The following is a 24,324-nucleotide window of genomic DNA, read 5'->3' as shown; positions in this document are numbered from 1 at the left end:
TTCATTCTGAGCTACTGCAGAAACAGTTCAACATGGCGGACTCCACCTGCGGAGTCTGTAGATTAAAACGTCTCATTTTAAGGTAACGAAAACACGCTGACTCCTATATTCAGCTGATAAGACACAAATGAAAACATACCTATGAATATTATATTCAATTTCTGCCCATAGATCCTCCTTAATGTTACACACTGGACCTTTAAGCAACAACTAACAGAACGGGTACTTATGAGCGTACCTCCCTCATCTCTCATCACTGATACACACACAACAAACATCAATAGTAATAACACTTTTACAGTCAATGCACACAACCTGAAAATGGTGCGATAAATTCACAAATTAGTTACTGCTTTAACACACTGTTAGCTAACTTTCATTGCTTTACTGAACTAAGAAAACTCAACAAATTAACTGCAAAAACTCTCCAATTGTCTCTAATGCCGATATTTGATCCTTAAAGTTGGTAATTCAAAATAAATACCAAGATAACACAAGTACAGACTTTTCTATACTGCAATTTCTTGTTACTTATTGGCTGATATATACACAATACTGATTTATATAGTAAAAAACATCACTGGAGATCTAACAATTGGTTTTCATGATACATCACGGCCTCAACCACTAATAGGCCTTTTCTCACCGGAGACATTTTGCCATGACACAAGAAAAGGAGAAGCACACATAATAAAATAAATGATGGCTGAAATCCATGTAGCTGCCTCAGTTTCACGGTGCTGGTATTAAACATGCTGAGACACTTGAACAGAACAGAGCCATCTTAATGTTATTAGTAACACCTGTGCTTTTCCTATATGACATCTCAAATGTCTATTTCTAATCTGTGTCAAATAAAAAGAAACACATATAGATTATAATGGTAATCACATCAGCCCTCCTCCTTGCAGTAATGTGGATGATCTGGCTCCAGTAAATGCCAAGGTGGTAATAAATGGTGAACCCAAACTGGGGCTTTAATGGTCTCTTCCTAATGGTATATTCATGTTTTTCTACAGCCTGTGGGTGACAGGTGGTGATAACTCTAGCTGCCTAAAGCCCTAAAGCTGGAAGAGGCAATAGAGGAAGCCAAGAGAAAAGCTCCTATATAGAGCCCTGGCTCTTTCTACAAACACAGCCGGGTCATTAGGAAGATTTCCAGCTCTAAATATCAGACACATTCACATTGTCCTGTCAGACGTCTACTCACTGGCTGGCCACGGGTTGGCTGCTGACTAGTCACGACTGTAGCTACATGAATGCGCTATAAACATTACCCAGTAACACACATACTGTATATAACGTTGGTACCTAACTTTACCTGCTTCCCTCATCCAGTCCAGCTAAGTTAGCTCCTAGCCTAGCTCACCAGGTCCTTGCTAGCAAAGATGAGTCGGGACTTTCTGGTCACAGCAGTAGCATCAGATGGAAACGGGTGTCAGGGTGGTGAAATGAGCATTAAAAAAGACGGGTGTGTTTTATCTTAAAAGGGGATGAAAGTACCCATGTCGGCGGCGTCCATCCCGTAGCTAACTCCGACGACCGTGTCCCCATCATCGGATGCTGCGGCGACGGATAGCGGGCTCCCGTCCCTGGCCTCCGACAGCCCGACCGCTCCCTCGGCTGCTGCTTCCATTCAGCCTCCCGGAGGAAAAAACAAGGCAAGCCCACCGACTCAAAGACCCGCAGCGACGGCTCGATCCCGGCGGCAGGAAGGAGGAATGTGTTGTTTGATATGTGACAGTGATTAAACGGAGGAATGTGTGTTAGTTATTCGCGACGGTCCCTTCATCTGTGCGGTGTTTTCCTCACGACGGCGGCGGCACGCAGTCCTCTCCTCTCAGGTCGACTGCGCCGCACTTGCTGCTGCTGCCGTGCTGCTCGCTGCCTGGTTTTGTGCCGGACACTGTGGCTCCCTCTGCAGGAGGCCGCGGGAGCTGCAGCCGGGAGCTCAGCGCGTCCTCCTGGATGCTCTGAATCACACGCAGAGGTCAGCTTGAACTGATGGGAGTCTGAGTGGTTGTAGCACATTTACTCAAGCTCTTAATCCGTCTGGTGAGTCAACATATAAACATTTACAAAAAATAAAATAAAAAAAACACTTAAAAGCAGTCAGCCAGAAAGATGAATAACTAATTAAGTCATAATAAACACAACATAATCTGACATTTTGACCTATGCATGAATATATTTTTTTGTTTGTTATTGGTTTGTTTGCTTTTATCACCCCAAACTAATTAGAAGTCATCATACTACCATATTAATAGCATTAATATAAATAACACTCCAGTTCCACGAAACCCTCAAATGACTGTTTTCTTTAAATTTTTATTGTATACACTAAGCAGAAAACACCTTAAGGTACTCCTTTTTCACCTGTTCCTCTTCCCATACTGTGATCCCTTAATACAATGTTGTCCATGTGTGCAAGAACACTGTTTAATTTGAATTATTATTAAGTCCTGAAAAGAATATTGTTTCTATTTCCTATACTTTAAATCGTTTGGTAAAATAAATCTTGCGGCTCACTGTTGGTTTCTAACCACTGATCAGGGCTACGTCCAAAATCAATGTTTTGTGAGTATTTTTATTTACTGTATGATTATATATTTCATGGGAAAGTCTAAGTGGTTAATCGGTGTTTCTACAATCATTGCTATTGTGTTGGAATTCAGAAAAATAGATGTGTGTAATAGTTACCTCCAATTAAATTGTCATTTCACAATTGCATTTTTCAGTATTGCAGAAATGGATTTTCTGTCACATTTTACCATTTCCATTATACAAAAGCAAGATCTTTGCGCACATCAATAGCTCAGGAGAAAACATCAACATACTCTATTACACAAGCAACCGAAATATAATATAACTTTAAAAAAATGAAAAAGGACAAAAGTATCGTTAGAACATTTTATTATGAAAACAATGCCACACATTAATCTACTGAAAGAGCTAATGATGCATTTAAGATCTTTTTCTCCTTCTCTCCAGAGAACCAAATGAATACAAGCTTGGTACGCCCAGGAGGTTTGCACGCCACTTTCATCAGGTCTGCTCTGTCCGCCATGCGGGTTTACGAACAGACCGTCACTAGTCTGGGGTGGACCCAAACAATATCCACTGGTGCTTGGAGAGGCAGAGAAAAGAGATTAAAGGGCAAAATGGACGGAGTATTAGTTTGTGTGGCATCAATCACCCATTTGGTGTTGCAGGTTACTGTTACAGGTAACGAGGAAGATCTTTCTCCACCACCTGGGAAGAAAGCAAAGTAGAAGTTGACATAAAAATACACACACAGTATGTGCAGTTACAGCTAATAGTAACATATACATGTTGTACTGTGTTTATATGAGAGGTCATTTCCATGTTAAATCCAAAAGTAAGTACTCTTTCTCTTTTGTTTATTCAACTAATTTATTCTAATTCACTTTAACTCACTCATATTCACAGCGCAACAGTATACTATAGTCAAGATATATACACTATAGTAAGATGTTTGTACATACACTTGGATCATCCAGGGGTCCATATCTCTTCACCACCTGACCCTCTCTGTTGATCAAAAACTAGACAGAAGGAAATGAGAAACTTTAAACACACACACTTTTTGAAAAGCATTCACTTCTTACAATATTTATTTTAAACCCTCAAATATGGTATGGATGTACTGTACTCTCCACAGTAAACACACTATAGGGAGAGGGCACCTGTTCACACTGCTGCACAACAACACAGGAACAGATGATGAGCTAAGGTCAGCTCTATCAACTCCAGTGCTAAATATCTTATAAATAACTGATAAAAAAATATTTACCTTGGTGAAATTCCACTTGATGCTGCTGCAGGAACGAAAACAAATTATATGTTAGCAAATAATCACTCAGTCAACACTATGATGATCAATAATTGATGGCTTTAATTCAATAGAAAAACATATTTACTAGCTTGTAATGAAGTATTATGTCATTATAACTGCCTGTTATAATTAGCCCAGAGTTCAGCCATTCATTTGTTCACCACTTACTTCCCCATGAAGCCTCTCCCGTTGGGCTGCTCTTTCAGCCACTTCCACAAGGGGTGAGCGTTGGCCCCGTTCACGTCAATCTTACTGAACAAGTCAAACTGAGCATTGTAGGAGTTGGCAAACTGCCTGATCTGAGTTTCATTGCCGGGCTCCTTCAAAGTAAAACAAGTTGAGAGCAATAATATCAGTGTTCAGCAATATTCAAGCCGTAAGCTGGTTAAAAATAAGACAAAATTACTAAACCAATGCTAATTAAAAGATAAAATATGGCTTAATTTACTGTGATATGTTACTTTCCCTTGGATAAACTGCACAAACATCATGGTTAAAGATTGTAAACAAACTCTTTCATGAGTAAAGAATACACTGTAATGCCTCATCTGGAACATTTTATAATCTGACCTTGTTGTCTCACATTCTTAATGATCACAGATCAAAGTCTTAGGCCTGTTCTAACTTGGTGCTTTAATAAAAACACTCATGTGTATTCATACCTGGTTACCAAACTGGTTAGAAGGGAAGGCAAGGACACGTAAACCTCTCTCAGCGTACTTGGCGTGCATCTGCGTAAGCTGAGAATAGTTCACTGGGGTTTTACCTCATTTAGAGGCAACGTTGGTGATGATAACAACATTCCCCCTAAATATACAGAGACAGACACATAAGAGAGACATACATAGCGATGGTACAGTAGTAGTGGGATGCTGCAGCAAATTTAGGGAGAGAATTTGACACAGATAGATTTACCTGTATTTTTCTAGGGAAACCACATTGCCATCAATATCTGTCGCTGAGAAGTCATAAATAGACGTGGCCCTCTCCCAGTCCTCTGTCGGAGCAGACTGCAGGAAGAAAGAGGAGTAAAAAAAAAAAAGACGAGTGATGAAAACTTCACTATTAAAATCCACTTTATCCTGCTTAATAAATATTACATAACCAGCACATACAGCATTGATATCCCGCAATCTACACTGTGTGCAAACCTTTAAAAATATCTATAAACACATAATAAGTATATTAAATAAATCAAAATAATAGATAAAAAAACACATCCAATTTCCTTTTACCTATGATCAATTCAGTTCAACAAAATCTGACATTGTCCAAAAGGAAGTTCCAGGACTGCACCATAAGCCAGTGCTTCAGTCCTAATCTGACTTTTTTTCTTACCATAGCCTGCAGCAGGACAGAGAAAAGCACAGCGGACCCTATCAGGCGCATAACTGCCCTTCAGTAAGGTCCTCTGAAGGCAGACAACGATCAAATCTGTGTCTTCAGCTACACGCTCACTGCCAGACCACGGTCCCACTTACTGAGAGAGCTCACGTTCCACTGTCCTCATGTAAAGGGAGCGGGTGATCATTAACAAAATTGACAAGCTGTGATTCTCCAATAGGTCCCTCTCTGCTGATGACTAAAAATCAGAAATGCACGTGTACTTTGGTCCACAGTCTGCAACATTATCACAGAGTCATGAGGGGAGTTGAGTCCTTATAAAAACAAAGATTAAGGCCATGGGGGATTGAGCTTCATGTGCACAAGGCAAAGTGCAACAGTCTGAAGTAATACATGAACTCATTATGCAATGAGCTTAATATCAGAATGAGTTACATCAGTGAATTAACATTATTTGCAGCACACATAACCTCCTAAATCTCACCCCGACATAAAGTCACAATGACTGAGCCCAAAACACAATAAATAATCAGAATCTGGGAACAATTAGACAATAATAATCTAGTTTACTCTAACAGCACCTTGGGACCTGCCCGCGTCCATCTCCTTAACATTTTGCCACATTACAATCAGGTCATACCGGTGGAACCACCAGGCAAAGCATTGCACAACAAAAGCGGGTGGTGGAAAATACACTAATCCCATTTTTAAAAAAAAGATTATTTAAATCTACTTGGGAATCATGCTTCATGGCTTGGCTTTGACAAATGGTTACAAACAATAAGTAGACTTTATAGGCCCTAATCCATGAAATATTTACAGATTATTAATCTAAATATAAAGTAGTCAAAAATATGTGTTAATAAAAATGAGAAATTAAATACTTTTGGAGAGATAGTGATGGATATTTTAGATGTATTGTGAACTGAGATTATGGAATAGAGAAGTACGAACTAGTTCACTTCATATTATTTTAATAACTGTATTGTTTATAAAATAATTAGCAATGGTGAAAAGTGACTATGTACTACATTACTGTACTTATGTACAACTTTAACATAGGAATACTTTCAGCTTTAGACTATTCTTCCACCACATATATTTTTCAGATTCAGCTCACTTTGAAGATCCCTATATTATTATCAGCTTATAAAACATGATGCACTGTTATTAATTCAGTCATTCACAACAGAATACAAAGTAGTTAAAACAATTATGATGAATTATGTAGACCTTTACTCTACTATGGAGTGTATCTATAGTGCGGTATAGTTACTTTTTCTTTATACTGCTGATAAAATCAAAAGATCCTGTGGCCTACAGGATGCTGGTCAGCTAAAGTTCATTTTTTATTACAGATATAATAGAGTTTCAGCTGTAACGTGCTAATATGACCTTGTGTTATGAAACCTTTAAAAGAGCCTGATGATGCTGTATTTCTCTGACTGATAAGCCTATCAGCTGACACCAGATGGGGGAGTGCTGCTGTGGAAACATCCGGCGTCATAAGCTACACTCATACGAACCTTTGCACTCTTTTTCACTCTCCAGCACACTCAGTTATATAGCAGTAAAGTGCACTGCCTGTGTAGTGTTTATAAAAGTGACAGATTATTATTAGCATTTATAAACCGTATGAAAAAATAAATAAAAAATAGGTTGAAGCCTAGCATTAATAACTGTGTAACTTCACCAACAGCGCATGCGCTCTAAAATAACACCCATTAATCAATATACAGTATTGTTATTACTTATTAGACATCAGTGTTACACAAATTATAAATCACAGGAGCACACATATCACACATGCCAAACACCTTATAAACGCATACGTTACCGTTATGAGTAAAACAAAGTACAGTACCATCGCCAGGAGTACTCCACTGCTCGCCACGACCCCAAAGGCCAGAATCACATATAACGGCCTCATTTCTTTCAGTTACAGGACAGACACATTTATAATAATCAATACTTTCATTGTGGCTGCTGACTGCGACGCTGAAGTTGGCTTCCGATTCGTAGCTTCCGGTTTGGCAGTTAAGTGAAAACTTAAGGGAGATTTAATAGATTTTATTTTTTCCACATTTAAACCAGGTCCAAATCAAAAACTGCCCTTTTAGCATTTTGACAAGTGGAATCAAGTTTTCACACAGTGTGTTTCAGACGGCGTTCAGCAGTAAGAGGCTCGGTCGCTCAGCGCTGTGGTTACATCCCCCTTAAGTTTCCCCTTAACTGTCCAATCAGAAGCCAACTTCAGTACCTGCTGACTCCGCCATGTCATCAGTCTGCGTCGGTAAACGAAAACGTGCGTCGCGTAGTTCAAAGGAGTGATAAATTAACGAAAAATAATTATTAAATAGATTCAAACTAGAGTACATTTCGCAGTCGGGTCGATATGGACGACGAAGAGGAAACATACAGACTGTGGAAGATTCGTAAAACCATCATGCAGGTGCGTTGCTCTGAATGGCGTCACTTAGCCTGTTAGCTTAGCTCAAACAGCGGTTCCGCTCTGTGAAGTTGGACTCTGCAGGTTCGTTGAATGTGTCCTCAGTGTAAACCGGGCAGAGTTTGTGTCTGTTGTTCATGTGTCTGTGTAATAAAGCAGCAGCTGGCTCTATTGTAGAGAAATGCTGCTGTGTACAAGAGAGTTTACCAGGAAGCACTACTTCAGACTGATAACAACATGAATACCATAAGGTTTCTAAGGTTTCTACCATAAATAATGACCTTTCCATCACTGCCTAAGTTCCCCTGATGATGGTTTACAATCAGTAAGTGAAGCTGACAGCTCTAGTCTTCTCACGGACTCACACCTGTCCCCCCTCAGCTGTGCCACGACCGAGGCTACCTGGTGACACAGGACGAGTTGGACCAGACACTGGACGAGTTCAAGAGTCAGTTTGGAGACAAGCCCAGCGAGGGTCGCCCCAGACGCACAGACCTCACTGTGCTGGTGGCGCACAACGATGACCCCACGGACCAGATGTTTGTTTTCTTTCCTGGTGGGTTCATATCTAACATTAGAGAGATAGACCAGCAGTTCTTAATACAACTACACACATTGTCCAGGAACCAAAGATGAAGCCAGTATAGAACGTTTAATAGTGAATAAAGGTGTGCCTATGATGCATATTACATATTACATAACTCTTCCTTTTCTTCATGTTTCAGAGGAGCCCAAAGTGGGAATCAAGACTATTAAGATGTACTGTCAGAGGATGCAGGAGGAGAACATCACACGAGCCATCATTGTTGTTCAGATGGGCATGACACCGTCAGCCAAACAGGTAAACGCCTACAATCTGTTTATTTTATATATTTACCAAACAGACATAAAAAAATTACATGAATATGATCATGAATGTCTCTTGTTGTTATTTCCCGTACTTTCTCTTTTGGATCTTCCTCTCTTGGTGAAATATTTATGGAAAATGTCTCTTTACAGTCTCTAGTTGACATGGCACCCAAATACATATTGGAACAGTTTCTACAACAGGAGCTGCTTATTAACATCACAGAGCATGAGGTACACACCAAACTGTTCATTGGACAATATATTTCAAAATGATCCTATGGGCTATGCCTCAGATATAAGATTCCATTTTAGTTTTTGATGCATTTAATCTTTGTCTTTCAGCTTGTTCCAGAGCACATTGTTATGACGAAAGAGGAAGTGACTGAACTTCTGGCAAGATAGTATCCTAACACACACTGCAACTGCTTGGTGTAGTTGAATTTAAGAATGTTTAAATCAGATTTGCCTGCAGAAAATGAACGTGGTCATCTTCAGCGTACGCTATTCCATTTGTAATACAATAAACAGTAGCAGTTGATTTAGCTTAAGACCACCATCGAGCTGTATTTAGTATTTTTAAGACTCAATTCGTCACACAAATATGTATTTGTTATTCGATTATCCTTCCTTAACATTTTTATCTCAGTAAACTAAAGGAAAGCCAGTTGCCGAGGATCCAGGCTGGGGACCCTGTGGCTCGCTACTTTGGCTTGAAAAGAGGACAGGTAAACACATCCTGAAGATGCTTCTTATTATTATAATGCATAACATTGTCATTATTACATGGGTGCATGCATGGTGCTGTGTGTTTGATCTTAGGTCAGCCAATACGTTTCCTTTCCACTTTACGTGTTACAAGACATTTAAATGATAATTCCAGTTCATTACAATGTGGTTCTTATTGGGACTGCCTCACTACTATGCTGTGGTGCGTTCCCAAATCTCACCAATTAACTTGGTAAATAAAGTTATTAGGTATATAGATACGAAGAGTGGCCAAAAATACTAAACAAGACACGTGGTAATAAACAATGAGTTATCTATTAACAGACATAGAAGTCATTATTTGCATGTAATGTATGATAACAGCTGTCATTTGAATAAACCACTACCCATATGCAATACAAAAAACAACCCCCTTGTGTTTCATTCCCGCAGTAATTGACTGCCTGTGAATCCTGACTTTCAGCAGTGCGGATCTGTACCGTGCAAGCTTAAAAATGGTGCACATTTTATTTTCCAGGTAGTAAAGATCATCAGACCCAGTGAAACAGCTGGGCGGTACATCACATATAGACTGGTGCAGTGACGGAGAGGTCAGTGTGTGTTTTTGTAGCATTAACATTTAAAGATCCCATGTTCTTTTAGTTACTTTAATTTATAAGACCTCTGTCTTGATTTACATTAATCAAGTTGTGACAAGTCTAATCATCCAATATATGTATGAGTGTGTCATTACTTTAAATAAATCGTACTGTGTTTTATTTTCCAGATGTTCTTCTGGATCAACATTTAGGACGACCAGTGAAGGAAACTGAAGATGTTACATCCTTCATCACTCATCCACGGATTATTCTTCTGCTTATGACTTGTGTTGTTTAGTTTTTCTGATAATTACTGATTTTGTAAAATAAACATTTCAAAATTTAATAACACTTTGTCAAGCTGATTTAGCTCACAATCTCACCATTTATGTACATTTCAAGAACTATTTATCTTAAAGCTGAAGTATAATAATTCTATCTACATCGTGCTGTAATGGTTTTAGATGCCTACCTTCTTTTTCCTTTTGAAAGCCATGCTGTAGCTGCTTTAGACTGTAGCTTTTAGAACTGGCCTGGTTATTGTACTTCACGTCAGATTATTAAAATCCACTTTAGTAAACAGTTCCTCTAGTGTTCTGTGCCTGGTACCAGGGAAGTGAACACAGTCACTGAGAACTCTGAGGTTGTAACTACGCTCATTTGGTTGTTTTGGTCCTGCCCACTTTCACTAAACTGTTCCCTATTTGTCTTTGACCTGTAGAATACACAAAATAATAAACAATTTTAAAATAAAATGTTTATTAAAATAGACCAAACAGTCATAAGGTAATACAGGCAACATTTATAAGAAACTTCTAAATTTATTTTGTAAGATTTTAGTGCTGAAACAAAACCAGCAGCACTTTTAAAAGTTGCTTTGAAAGTTTGGACATTGCTCATATTCAAAGGTGACTGGCTTCCCACTCTTCCTTAAGCTTGTAAAGAGAAACAAGTAAAACTTTAACATACAAACTGGCACAAAAATACATATTAATCATTTGAGTCAAAACCTCTTGAAATAAAGAGTAATTGCATTAAACAGCAGGAAGCATGAAGAGTTTCACTTCCAGGATAGATTGTATAGATTCAAAACTTTACTACACTACACAATATCCCTCAGTTTCAGGGTTTACTGGATTTTAATGTATAAAAACAAAAAAAAACAGTCAACTCAAACTAAGAGACTTGACAAACACACAGTCATTTTGATAATATCAGACAAACTCAGGCTCGCTGTCCCTGTTTCTGGTCAGGGGTAATTTCTTTCCATACAGAGGTGCCAGTGGACGCCCCGACAGGCTTAAAATGGGGGAACAGGGGAAGTTGTTGTTGGACTGGTTCACATTGAGCTCAGCCAAGGACACACTCAGGTCCTGCTCTGCCCCCGTCTCATCTGGGGGCCCGCTGTCTGGCAGTGCCGGGGGCCCGCTGTCTGGCAGTGCCGGGGGCTCCGCTCCTTCCGTGTTGTCGTGGTCTGGATCTGGCTCTTGTTCCAGGTCGGTGTGTGTTGCAGACTGGCTGGACAGGTCCAGACTGTCCCTGTTGCTCAGCTGGTCGTCGTCCATGCTCACCTCGCTCTCCTGCTTCATCAGTCTGCGGGAGTGTGCGGTCCTCTGGCCACTCTCATCCAGCTCGGAGTCAGAGTCGGGGAGCTGCTCGCTAGACCCCAGCGACCCTAGAGAGCTTTCTGAATAGGGATAGAGAGGCCAGCGGTTAGACAAACACCTGCTCCAGTTAAACATTAAAGGCAAGAGATAATTACATTTTGTATATGATAAATGTTTTCCACCTTATTCCACCTACTTTAGAAACATCATGAACTAAATGGTAGCTACTGTACAAGAACATGAGTGACCTTTTGATTTTCACTCTATAAAGGGGAACATAGTTCATTTACATTTACAACAGTATTATGCAACCTAGGCTTTATAAAACCTTACCACATCCCTCTTCCGTCTTGTCAGACTCTGGTTTATTCTGCTCCTCTCTGCCTACATCCTCCTCTCCATCAGCGGAGCTCTCCACCTTGTCATCGGCAACAGTATCCTGCACCAGGAGGGGGAGGCAATGAGGAGACTGTTTAAGGTAGGAAGTTATTTTGGCCTCTTTTATTAAGGACAGCATATCAAACATGGAAATGTAGCTGGAGCTGTATTCAAATGAATCACGACTGTAGGTCATAATCTGGATGAGGATGTGCTGCCATTTTAGCACTTCCGTTTTTTGGCCTCTTGCTTTTACCCAGGAAAGGAGTTACACCAGGATTTATTAATGCCCATTAATTATTGGCACCTTCTCTGTAAGACTCTTTCATTCTTTAGAGTAAAACAAGCCCCCATTTTCCAAATGAGGACTCCTGAAGAGAGATTTCTTTTCTTGTATTCAAAGATCTGTTATAGTATATATAACAAACTCTGACACACCTGAATAAGATATTTAATTAGTAGTTAGAAAGATGCATTTGTAACTACATTAAGAGTGAATAGCTATGCTAGCGGCTGTGTGACGGTGTACTAAACACTAACGCCAGCAGGTTAACATGCTCACACCCACATGCAGATGCAGGTACAGTGTTTACCATCTTAGTTTAGTCTTTATAGTTTAAGCCATTATTTCAGATATTTGTACCTGGGGAAAAACAACTGATGCTAGAATATGTTTTATTAATCTATACACAGGGGTGTGAACTGAATAATTAGCTGCAATGAAAAAGAGAAATTAGCCGCAGCATCTTAAATCAGGACCACTGCTTATATTTCATATTTAAAAAATTCCCACAACACCCCCAAAATAGCTTAGCAGTGTATTTCATTGTCCGATATGCTACAGTTCATACAGTTATATCAAATGTTAGGACATATTCTCTGCTACAAATACATTATTAGAGAGATGGAGATCCATCCGTACTGCAAGGGGAGTCCTACCTGCTGAGTGGAGGTGGAAGCAGTGCGGCTGGTTTTATGGGACTGGGAGGTTTTGGACTGGAAGATGGATGAATAGAAGACTATGAGGGCCTCCACGATGCGGGCCTGATGGGGGTAATCAACCAGAGAGGACAGAGATATCGTGGCCCCGGTTGGACGGGGACGCATCAGAGAGGGACCAAACACAATCCCCAAGTTGCTGGGACTCATCTTGTTATCTTCCTCCAGTTCAGCAATTCTGACAGGAGGAAGATAGTGGGAGGATGAAGAATAAATGGGTGCACTGGATACTACTATTACACAGAGCTTAGTCTTATTTTTTTTTATAAAATCACTGACCTCCGCAGGTGGCGAATAATGTAGCGCAGAGTAGCGATCTTTTCCTTGGGCAGATCCTTCAGAAGATCCTTCAGCTTGTCCACCAGGACCAGGACCTCTGGCTCGGTGTCAGGACCCAGATCCACCAGTTCCGGCCCCTTGCCCACTGCTGGGATAATACTGCTTGACTCTGACTCCTCTCCAACTGGTGTGTCTGCATCACTCTGCAGACTCTCCTTGGCCAAACCCATAAGACTGTTGTACAGGCGGAACGGCATGATGGGCTCTGGCAGCTGGTGACAGATACAGGAAAAAGTGTTTGAGGGGCTGAATTATGTATGAACACGTATGGAGGAGCAAGAGAGCCTTGCAAATGACCATAAAGCTATTTTTTATTTTGAGTAATTATATTTAACTCAATAATTAAAAGCAGGGTTATTAAAACACACCAATATATTTAACCTATAAGCAAGGAAACATCAGTGAGATTTATTAACTTAAATAAAATGCAATTATTACAAACAAAAGCTAACTTTGTCTTTTATTTTTAAAACCATTTTTGAATCGACCATTCAAACCTATTTACTGAAAATATAATTAGTATTATTAATCTATTAGCTGTGAGCACAAGATAAAAAAAAAGATTTTGACTTTCAGGACTGAAGGGGTTCCATTTGCCTTTAACTGAATGGATTTTTCTTTCCTTGTTAATGGACTTATTGGTTAACATGTGATGTATTTTTTGTATGAATCCCCCTTTTATTTGTCCAATAAAATAAAGGATTCGACTACTTTATAATAGCTACACTGGTTTTAATTATTATATAAGAAATAAAAAAGAAGCTGCTGCCATAGTTCTCAGAGCCAACAAAACACTAAAGCATACTGTGTTTTACTTGCACATGCTGGATGTATGTGTACCTGTCTGAGATAAAGTTTGAGGACGTTGCTAATGTCGTGTGGTGAACACTGGGACAGCTCTACCAGCTCCTTGCCATTCTCAAACGCCTGACACAGCTTCTCCACGCGAGTCTTCACTCCATTCACCCTGTAGATGCCCTGCGAGGAGGAAACTGACAGTTTAAAAAAAATTCTTTGTGACAGAGAGCAAAGCACTCACTTTAAAGCATAAAAACACCTTCTCACCTTCATCTTAAGCGCCCGTCTCTCTATCTCCGAGATACATTTGGTGATGATGAAGGGGATGCCGTCACTGGCACAGTTGGCTACCTGAGAGAAGTCCCTGCCAAACAGCTGCAGGCGGCCCTGCAGCTTCTTATGGCCACACTGGATGGCCAGAGTCTCCAGACAGCGCTTGTGACATGCGAGGAAACACTGCGGACAGAGAAGAAGGTGTTGACCTTGTGGAACATGGTCGAATCATAATGCTTCAAGAGCTGCACATTTGTATCCTGAAAGACTTCTCACCTCCTCACACTCAGCCCCCTGGAAGTAAACGTAGCTGTCACACTCGCGGCACTTGGAAGGAGTCCGTAGCTTCCTCAGTCGGTGGGTCAGTGCCGCTTTAGACAGGCCAATGTTACGGAAAGGTCTGGTGGACACCACCACATCAGGATCCATGCCATTAATATCTGAGGACAAAGACCATACACACAATTTGTACAAATAAGACATTTTTCATGGCCATGTTACTGTGTAGTCACATCAAGAGAGGACAATCTGTAAATCTTACTTTGAGAATCAAATGAGGTCACATTCCCGTCTTTCTCATCTGCATCCTCATTGGACGACATTGTTCCAGTGGACGACGTCCGAGCCATTTTATTGATTTCACCTAGAATAAATATGATATCAATATATGCTCTGCCATATAAAGATGCTCACACATACTGTGAGGCGTCTGCGAAGGTTATCTACAAATGATATTCTGCTGTATGTAATCTGTTTTCATGACACCAACTTGTACTCACTTGTGCTGGCAGTAGGAGACTCTACGCTTCCCTCTCCTCCAACACTGTCATCGCTCACTGTTGAACCCCACGACTTGTGTCCCTGCCCTGGGGATAAAGGGACAAGAATATGGGAACAGTCTGTATAAAAATAATTTCATTTTGTCAATCATTTTAGATCAAACTTGACTTAAATTACTTTAACACTGTACCCTCTTGTAACTGTTATGCTTTTAAAAAATTAAATTAAATGAACAAATGAACTACTGTAGTTTTGTAAAGATAATCATAACTGAGACGTCAGTGGGCGTCGCTTACTCTTGCGGTGAGTCTCTGTGTCTCTGTTGTCTCCAGCTGGTGTGTCCACGCTGGTGGCAGGACTGTCTGTGTGGCTCGTCGGCTCTGTGTTGAAACTGTCATTTCTTGGCCTGTGCCCATGGCTGCAACAATGTAGAAGACAATTTATAATTTCCTATTTAAATCTGAATTGTTAAGGAATAGTTCAACATATTGGAAACACACATTAACTTTCTTGATGAGAAGATTGACAGCACTCCCATGCCTGTACGGTAAATTTGGTTTACGCTTAGCACAAACAGTGGAAACAATGGAAACAGCCAGCCTGGCTCGGTCCTGTCTTTGTGCTAAGCTAATCGGCTTCTGGCTGTAGCTTCATATGGACGTGAGAGTGGTATCAAAATGTCTTCAAGGGTTCAATTGAAATCTTGTGTCTCCGACTGAAGCTCTTACTGTGACGATGAGCTGGAGGCACAGTAGTTCTCAAACGTGTAGTGAACATTAGGCTGCTCTGGCAGTTGCAGGTCTCGCACGTGGGCGGCGTACTGCTGGCCTGGGTCATACAGCTTACTGCTCTCACACAGAGTCTGGTAGTGGACCGGCAAGGCTACCGTCTGCATGTGCATGAGCTGGTAGTACGAGATGGTCGCCTGGTGGAGAAAGAGTTACAGCAAAGAGGATCAGGAAAGACTGGAGCATGTTGCAGGTTGAGAAAAGGTAAGAAGTCAACACCATTTTGTAACAGTGAGGTGTGTTTGTTTGTGTGCGTGTTTGTTCTGACCGAGCGGAGGGTCTGGTCGCTCTGTTTGATGACGTCCTGCAGTTGCCTCAGCACTGTGACTTTTGTGTGCTCCAGCTCCAGCTGCTGGGTGGTGACGTCTGCGATACATGTCCGGTAGGTGGCCTCTGCCTCGTCTGCCTGCCCACAAAAAGTTTAATTTTCAATTTACTTCCTGTGTTCTGTTTCAGATTAGCACACAGATATATCGAGTGTCACTTGTGACATTGTGGCAGCAAGATAAAGGTCTTTTCAATTCCACATGACTGCACATCACCAAAAGTCAGTGATAACGTTCTGAAACAAAAGTTATTGATGAGAACCTTGTTGCGAGCCTCTTCCTCTATTCGTTTCTTCTTCTCCACAGACTTTGCTGCAGATCCTCCTCCTCCTCCTTCCTCCTCAGCTCGGCAGGCTGCTGTTTTCGCCTTGTCGTGCTCCTCGCAGCGGACCATGAAGGTTTGCTTGGCTTTCCGCAGGTTCGCCTCACACTCCATCTAAACAACGACAAATCATTTCGTAGTGTTACAGATACATACAACGGGCTAATGCTATGTGTGGTTGCATGTACAAAATAGGAGGTTGTACCAGTTTTCTCTTAGCTCGAATCCAGTGTTCCTTGATCTCCTTGCGTCTCTTTTCATGCTCCTGCTTACGATGCAACAGAGGCTGTAAAAACAAACACATGCACACATTAACACAATGTATACAGGGGCAAAACTCTACGGTATTAACAGCAGCATGAGGGGCTGTCGCAGGGGGATTCAAGAATAAAAGTTTACCTGGATGAAGGTCTGGTTGTGCAGGGTGGTGTTGGCCTGCTGCAGCCCCACGCTCTGCTCCTGGTCCTGCTCCAGAGCCAGAGAGTAGATGGAGAAGAGGGGCATGTGGGGCTAGAGGGAGCAAACACAAAAACAGAAAGAGAGGGTTTGATAACCAACAAAAACAGAAAGGCGAATGCCGTATTGCTTCAAGTTTATCCAAGCTTTTAACATTCAATGTCACAGATATACTAAAAAAAGAATTTAATTTTAATAACTAAAATAAATTAGCTTTACATGGGTTATGCTGTGTTTGCAGGACTGGTATAATCTCTGGAGGCCTTTGGAAAACTCGGTCTCTGGAAAAGTAGAAGAAAAGAAATGATTAAAAGATGGATAGAACAATGCATTTCTACAGTGGTTCACTTATTAGGGCTGCAAGTATTGATTATCTTTTAATTATTAATCTATATCTATTCACAACTTACCCAGTGAAGTTCTCTTTTCCACATAGTTTATAAGGTCCTTCATGTACTTGGAAATGGTTTTGGCATAGAGCAGAGCAGAGTCTACCCCTCCCTCACTGCGCTGGAGGATCACATCCACTTCTTCCCCTCTGCCTACATGTCAACACACAAACATAGGTCACTGCACAAGAACAACCGCGATTCCTTGCTATGACAACACAGACTGTTTTTGCTGATAATGATTTGCGAGAAACAAACGTCTGCAGCTGAGGTGTGAAGATTCAGAACTTTGGTGATAATCTCCAACATGTCACTGCTGTCAATACTCTAATTTTAAATACTGTTTGTAACTTGTTTCTTTGTGATAAAGAGTTTGTGCAGCTGTCTCTCCTGCTGTGAAACACATCAGTGTACCGGATCACTACTTTCTAATGTAAATGGCTGACACAGAGCACACAGACAAATAAAAAAAGCAGCACTTTCACAAGACATAATGAGAGTGAATGGAAGGACAGGAAGTGTAGGAAGTGCAGAAGTATCACATAAGGCAGTCCACAAAAGCAGCCGATTGCCTACCCATGTCCTGCAGGTCGCTCCTGAATGCTCCCCCATCTGCCCCCTGGCCTGTCACAGCGTACAAGTTCTCCATCGACTACACAGCACAAAGATGATTCATTACTGACAAACACAGGCTTGTCATCAATTGAGGGATTTTTTTACTTCATGCAGTGGAAAGAGGGGAACTTTATGTACAGAAATATTCAGTTTTACGTAGTTACTGGCTTACTGTGTTAGATATATTTTTTTAAATTGACAGACGCTCTATGATAAACATTCACTCACCCTGCTCTTCTCAGTGGGCAGCAGGGACAGCAATGTGCTGCTGTCCACCTCTCCCATCAGCAGTTCAGACACACTGAGGAGAAACACAACAGACACCTTTACATCGCCAAATACGGCAGAGGCAAAAATGTACTGCATGGCAGGAATAATTATCGGTGTGCAAACTGACTGAGCTGGGACACGTAGAGCAGGTTTTAAAGAAAGGGAAAAAAAGGGGAATGAGTCCTTGTAGAACATGTCAACAGTTACAAATGTACCAGAGACAGGAAGTGATCAAATGTGTTTCAGTTACTTTTGTCTAACTTGTTTAATCTTATTCTTCAATCTAAATACTGTCAATGTCAATGTCAAAGCAATTAATATTTTTCAACATATCCCTCGTCCTTCTGACATCTCTCATCTTTATTCATTCAGTTGTTTGGTTTTCTTCAGCCTGTATAACGGCAAAGTGAAATCTCCATCTTGGTGTTTTTCGGTTCATGACAGAGAAGGAAGAGTGGAGGAGAGAATGAGGAAACAGACTCGTCGGGCAGATCTCAACTGTCTCTGCCAGCTCACTTCCTCCTAAAGCTTCTGACAGACGTCTAAACCCTAAAATGGCACACACTAGCATGTGATAAACTGTTGGTGCAATATACTTAAATTGCACATAAAACTGACACCGTTCTCTACTCTAGTTCTTTCACTTATCAAGATATTATTTTGAAAGACCGAAAATTGTCAGGTTTAAAACATTAAATCTTGAAAAAACTGATTTGAAGATTCTCCACATTTAATAATTAGTTAGGTCTGAATTCCACTCAAGTGTCTCAAATCAAGAGAATGTTATCGTGATTTATAATCTCCCCAGGCTGCAGCAATCTGTTCGTTTAGCAGCCAGGTAGTCAACAGCATTTTCAAGTGTTGGTTTTGTGTCATTCGGTAGAAGAAAAAAAAACCACTTCCTGTTTTCAGCTCTGCCTCATGCAAATGTGTCACCATCGCTGCACTTCTCTCTCTAATTCCCAACAACAGACTACTTTGTACGCTTTAACACACATACACACACACACACACACACGTACCTATATCACTATCATCACGTCTCTGTGGTAATAACTATACCAAATACCAGCAGTAAACCCCGTAGGGTCACTTTTATTTTGATAATCAGACATATTGCAAGAGTGTATCAGATACTTACTTGCTGCTAAAAGCAACTGCAATGGTTTCAATTGCCTTCTCAAAGTCCATTTTATCTGCTTCGTTGCAAGCCTCATAGTGGAAACCTGAAAAATCACAAACATGCATGTGTTCAGGTTTCATTTGTGGTTTGTATTACGCTGCTGACCAAAGGAATGTTACACACCTGCATATCAGTTATGTGCAGTGTATACAGGATTACCAAAGGATGTTGGTATGATCAATGTAAACTGTGTGAAGTTATCAACTTAAGTAATTCTAAACAAATAGCTGGCGAAAAAAAAAAAAAAGAGAAAACCTATACATTGTTCATTTATTTTTAAAAACAGGCTTCTGTCTACATCTGTTTGACTTTAATTTCTGTTCATGGCTGAAGATTTCTCTGTGCAGTTGACTGACCTTTGACCTTGGATATGAGCTTGCCGGCAGCAGTGAGGATCTCCACGGTGTTGAGCAAGGGGTAGGTGTTGATGACCTGACGCAGCACCCGCAGGACCTCCCCCAAACACTCGTGAGCCACAGGCCGCTGACTCTCCTTCTTACCTGGATGAGAGGGAAGGAAAGAGGAAGATGTGATTGGATGAGGAGAAGGGACCAACAACAGGCTACCACATTGTTGGTTCTGGAGGTTTGTATCCCATTAACTAGGCATTTACACTTTAAATGGCTGCCAACTATTCTTCTTTTAACATGGAACCCATTTATTTTATTTCATTTCAGTATGAAAACCAAGTTGTGGCACCTTCAAGGCTTAAAATCGAACGGGCCCCAAAAAAAAAAAGCATCAATTTATGATTCTGAGTGTCCTTGAATGCATCAGTAAGGGAGAGTTTTACTTTATTAAGAGGCCTTACAGCTTACTGGTAATGTTGGGACTGAAAATAAAGCACTGCTGTAAATAGTTTGTAATTTCAGGAAACGATTTTTTGTTGTTCTTGCCAGATTAGACTCCTGGACAAAAATGAGTTAATCAAACTTTAGAGGTGCCGGTAGGTGGATTTGGTCATTTTCAGACACAGCCGAGCTAGCATATTTACTGTATAGATACGAGTGGTATTGATCCCCTGCATGAAAGCGAATAAGCTCTTTTCCCGAGATGTCACTATTCCTTTGAGTCTCTGCAGGTCTCCGTTTCTGCATGGGCAGAGCGAAACAGGCAGCCTGAGTACAGACCGTTGGGACAGTGATCATAATAGTGTCAGACGGGTCGGGTTGAGGTTCACACAGTTTCAGCTCGTTTGCTTTGAGGTAACTGATGACACATTTGCAGCCGGCATCCTCATTTCCTCCCAACACACACACACACACACACACACACACACAGGTTTCGTTCACTTTTTTTCTGCCTAATGTTGCAACCTCTGTGTATCATTTTTGATCATTTGACGCAGCTCGCTCAGGGAGGCCAGAGGGCCGCTCTCCCACAGTCTGTCTGAAAATGTGTGTCAGAGTGTCTGACCAGCAGCAGCAACAAGTAGAACGAGAACAGAGTGACCTGAACATTGTGCCAGAGAGGATGTGGTCTTTGCTATTGTTTTGCAAGATTAGAAACTAATTCTGGTGCTGTGCAACATCTGCTTTTTGTGGTTCATGAAAACAAGGCACCTTACTGTTGACGTTATAAAAAATGGTTTGATGTTAAGGAAATTAAGCAGAACATAAGAAGCCACAAGGAGCTACTGATTAAGTGCTGCATTGGATCGCAGTATGGAGGAGACGTGGCTGAAACTCTGATTGTGCTGCTGATTAAGAAAAGGGAGGAGTCACGTCGCAGCGGTGCAGCCAGCCTATCAGAGGAGGAAGTGTGGACGAGGCCCTCCTGACAGAGGCTATCCATCATGGCTTCCTGTTTAGAAAGTTCACTCTGGGTGGAGGACATGACAGAACAGAGCCAGATTACAGGGGACAGAAAGACACATAAACAAAGCTCTTTAAAATCAACAAAACAACAGAACTCTGGGGGAAAAAAAGCTTTTTCCAGCCAAGACTCTAACCTCAATAACTTCAACAACACCTGTTCTTTTTAGGGTTTCAGTTTGTGTAGCAGGTGGAATCAACACTGGAGTGGGGGTTTCACTCCACGAGGACAGGTACTCTGCCATTTTAATGCGTTGCACGGGAGAGGAAGAGTGTGTGTATGAGGTTGCAGTAAACAAGAAGTTGGCTTCCTGCTGGAGACGAGTGCGGTAGAGTCTGTGGGCGCAACGGAAACGCAGCCGAAACGCAGCCCTTCATTTGGAGAGGGGACGTTCACAGACACTTGTTAGCTTTCTTGCGAATGTTGCTCCGCCCCGTTTCCCTCCCCTCCCCTCCCCCAACACACACACACAATGCACACGTGTCTGAACAGGACTGATGTAAGGTTGATAAAAACCTTTTGTGGATGCCTCGTGTCCTTTTCATGTAAGCCCTTGTCAAAATGGAGTGGAGCGAACACAAAGGGGAAGAGGAGACACCAAACAGTATTGTTCTGTCCGCAAACTAACGTGTTAGTGCGCGCGCACACACACACACAGCACACACACAGCACACACCACACACACACACACACAATACTGTCAGTGCAGCCAGAGGATGAATAGCTGGCTACACACGCAAAGAGAACTATGTTTTGTCTCCACAGTAGTGAAAACGAGCAATATCAGAATGAGAGCCACTCCCAGAGGTTCAACTGCAAATCAACCCATAACACATGTCCTCAAACACGTCTTGTAATCTGGCAAAAATACACCAGCAGGAGCCCAACTCAGTTTGACAGTGACTACTTGCAACCTTCTAACCTCTACATCAGGTTAATGTTTCTGTGGGATGATTTGTGCCTGGTTCATCTGTCACCGCGCTCACCTTCAGCCAGCACGACATCCTTCAGTTTCTCCACAGCCTCGGCAAAACGTGCCACGTCTCTCAGCAGGGCCGGGATGTCCTCAACCTCAATGGCTGTGCTCTCTGGGCCTTCAGATGGAGTAGTGGGGGTCAAAGCCCCTTTCCCCTGGCCTTTGGTGAACACCCACGACTGGAGCGGGAATCCTGAGGAGAGACAGAGAAAAACAGTTTGAGTGATTCATCAAACAAAAGTGCTCAAGATTTATTTGTTTCTAATTCTTAAATGAATAGTTTCAGTTTTTGCCAGCGAGTTAGATGGGCAAGATCAATACCACAGTCATATTTGTCCGTTAAATACCGTGTGAGGCTACAGCCTCTGCTTAGCACAAAGAGTGAGCTTGAAAGGCGCTGAATAGGCAGGTTAGCGGTTTCCTCCTGTTTCTGTTTCCAGTTTTTATACTAAGCTAAGCTAAGCTAACCGGCTGCTGGCTGAAGCTTCATAAAAGAGAAACATAAGTGGTATTGATCTTCTCATTTATCTCTCCACCAAATTGTGAATAAGTGTGTTTTCTATCATTGTAAATTGAAGATGTTTGGATTTCTTTTGGAAAATAGGAAAAAAATATTTGAAGATGCCGCTCTAGGCTCTGGGACATTTTGGAGACAATTTACTAAAACGTAATTATTAACAAATCAATCCATCAATAGTTAAACAGGCATTAGTTGCAGGTCCCTGGGACTGCCACCATTTCCATAGCTCATTCTTTATTGTCTCGAAACTTTAAAATCCACCTTTACAATATAAAAGATAATAATTCAACATTTGTTCAGGATGTCAGGGAGGTAGGTGTTTTTTTTATATTCTGTGCACTGCACGTGTGCTCTCTTTCTCCAGATTTTACTTTGTCTTTCTGTTTCAGTTCACTCGTGGATGCTGCTGCAGGGATAAGACTATATTTAAGCATATTTCATTAATTTAAGGCGACGTTTACGGATGTTTTGACCCAGACCTGCAGCGCTGGCGTGTCTGCTCAGCGCAGTGGGTCTCTTCAGGGTGGCCACAGGAGACGGGCAGCCCACGCCTTGCATCGCCGCCAGCTTGCTGTGCTGGGTGCTGGGGGTGCTCGGGCAGGAAAGGGAGGGGTCCAGGCTCCCGGCAGAGGTCGGGGTGAGAGTTGAAGCAGAGGAAGAAGATGAGGGCGAAGAGGAGAGGGTGACATCGCCTGTATCCTTCCGAGGCTGCTCCTGGAGGATGGACAGCTGAGAGGAAGAGAGAAAGGGTCGAGATGATCACATGAATCCCACTCAACCTGAGCATGAGGAGGGCCGGCCTGACTCCTCTTTGCCTTTGTGGCCTTTAAACCCAGCAGCTCTGCTGTTGGTAAACACACACATGAAGACTTTCACAAGATCCTGTGTTGCGTTGTGCAACACTTCCTGACTCCAAGCTGTTGACGGGTGTGGCAAAACTGAGGGTGTAGAAACACAGAAATGCCATAAACTGTTTGGAATAAGCACAGTGATATTTACAGAGGTGGAAATGACCTTCTCATCTGCTTACAAAACAGACATAAAAAGTCACGATGTGGTTTCTTTTTAGCCTCCATCGTGCAGCTCATCTCTCAGTTAGGGTACACTTTGACTACAGTTAGCGCCTTACAGTGTTTGGGGCCTGAAAAGGCCAAGGAGCCGAACTCACTGCTAAAAACAGTGCAAGCATTTTGTAAGAAACAGAAAACAGACATCGGATGACACGCACACTCCAACATACCTGCTTGAGCCATACGTTGTGCTTGTTGGGCAGTATGTCCAGCCTGTCCTTGGCCTTCGACTCGGCTTTCTTAACCCTTTGACTCGTAGAGTAAGGGTTGTAGCTACTTTTGACGCGTTTCATGCTCCTTCTCCCTACAGCTCTGTCCCCATTCTAACTAAGCACAATTCAACTGCTTAAACTGATCTCGCAAGAGGATTCACACACACGCCGCAGCCTGCCACTGGTTTAGTGGTAAAAAAAAACACCCCACACAGAAGATAGATATGAGTCAGGCACCCATCTGAACATTCATCACTGTGACACTGCATCATAATGACTGTTTTCAAGTATTTTTACACACCGATAGACTACAGTTTCTCACCCAGCAGTCACAAGCCATTCAAAGAAAAGTTAACCAAACAGAACTTATATCTGGTGTTAGCAGTCTCCACACACACACACACAC

General features: G+C 41.7%; 4 protein-coding genes across 6 annotated transcripts in view; 1 reads left to right on the top strand and 3 right to left on the bottom strand.

Moving 5' to 3' along the window:
* Window positions 1–1,879, bottom strand: part of pip5k1ca (phosphatidylinositol-4-phosphate 5-kinase, type I, gamma a) — a 51,142-nt gene extending 49,263 nt beyond the window's left edge. The window contains exon 1 of the mRNA XM_035653320.1: window positions 1,504–1,879. Within this exon, the coding sequence (XP_035509213.1) occupies window positions 1,504–1,636 (133 nt within the window). The 5' untranslated portion in view covers window positions 1,637–1,879. The remainder of the gene's footprint in view (window positions 1–1,503) is intronic.
* A 1,017-nt stretch (window positions 1,880–2,896) lies between these two features.
* On the bottom strand, window positions 2,897–7,401 carry gpx4a (glutathione peroxidase 4a). Of its 3 annotated transcripts, none has more exons than XM_035653325.1 (7): window positions 7,038–7,401; window positions 4,772–4,866; window positions 4,519–4,663; window positions 4,025–4,176; window positions 3,815–3,839; window positions 3,507–3,566; window positions 2,897–3,252 (listed from the first exon to the last, which is right to left on the bottom strand). In XM_035653325.1, exons 1-7 carry the CDS (start codon window positions 7,128–7,130, stop codon window positions 3,220–3,222), a joined length of 603 nt encoding a protein of 200 aa, XP_035509218.1. In that variant the 5' UTR covers window positions 7,131–7,401; the 3' UTR covers window positions 2,897–3,219. The 3 variants fall into 3 exon arrangements, with proteins under 3 accessions (XP_035509218.1, XP_035509220.1, XP_035509221.1); XM_035653327.1 differs by having other exon boundaries at window positions 7,065–7,397; XM_035653328.1 differs by lacking the exon at window positions 7,038–7,401 and adding an exon at window positions 5,195–6,950.
* A 62-nt stretch (window positions 7,402–7,463) lies between these two features.
* polr2eb (RNA polymerase II, I and III subunit E, b) lies at window positions 7,464–10,148 on the top strand. Its single transcript, XM_035653324.1, has 8 exons — window positions 7,464–7,652; window positions 8,031–8,205; window positions 8,375–8,490; window positions 8,649–8,729; window positions 8,841–8,899; window positions 9,145–9,223; window positions 9,742–9,814; window positions 9,991–10,148. Exons 1-7 carry the CDS (start codon window positions 7,596–7,598, stop codon window positions 9,805–9,807), a joined length of 633 nt encoding a protein of 210 aa, XP_035509217.1. The 5' UTR covers window positions 7,464–7,595; the 3' UTR covers window positions 9,808–9,814; window positions 9,991–10,148.
* Window positions 10,149–10,544: 396 nt separating this feature from the next.
* Window positions 10,545–24,324, bottom strand: part of arhgap45b (Rho GTPase activating protein 45b) — a gene marked incomplete at its 5' end in the record, with an annotated part of 14,061 nt that continues 281 nt past the window's right edge. The window contains 23 exon segments of the mRNA XM_035653305.1: window positions 10,545–11,489; window positions 11,743–11,848; window positions 12,727–12,964; window positions 13,066–13,337; window positions 13,966–14,103; window positions 14,191–14,379; window positions 14,473–14,636; window positions 14,738–14,839; window positions 14,976–15,062; window positions 15,273–15,394; window positions 15,705–15,901; window positions 16,033–16,170; window positions 16,353–16,526; window positions 16,618–16,698; window positions 16,812–16,922; window positions 17,088–17,149; window positions 17,279–17,410; window positions 17,834–17,909; window positions 18,101–18,173; window positions 19,284–19,368; window positions 19,682–19,825; window positions 22,127–22,309; window positions 23,116–23,365. Of these exon segments, the coding sequence (XP_035509198.1) occupies window positions 11,017–11,489; window positions 11,743–11,848; window positions 12,727–12,964; window positions 13,066–13,337; window positions 13,966–14,103; window positions 14,191–14,379; window positions 14,473–14,636; window positions 14,738–14,839; window positions 14,976–15,062; window positions 15,273–15,394; window positions 15,705–15,901; window positions 16,033–16,170; window positions 16,353–16,526; window positions 16,618–16,698; window positions 16,812–16,922; window positions 17,088–17,149; window positions 17,279–17,410; window positions 17,834–17,909; window positions 18,101–18,173; window positions 19,284–19,368; window positions 19,682–19,825; window positions 22,127–22,309; window positions 23,116–23,365 (3,597 nt within the window).

This window comes from Morone saxatilis, unplaced genomic scaffold (genome assembly GCF_004916995.1).
Source record: "Morone saxatilis isolate NCDOM2014 unplaced genomic scaffold, NCSU_SB_2.0 Contig12, whole genome shotgun sequence".
NCBI lineage: Eukaryota > Metazoa > Chordata > Actinopteri > Moronidae > Morone > Morone saxatilis.
Note: the sequence above shows the minus strand (reverse complement) of the source record. Positions and strands in the feature narration are given on the sequence as shown.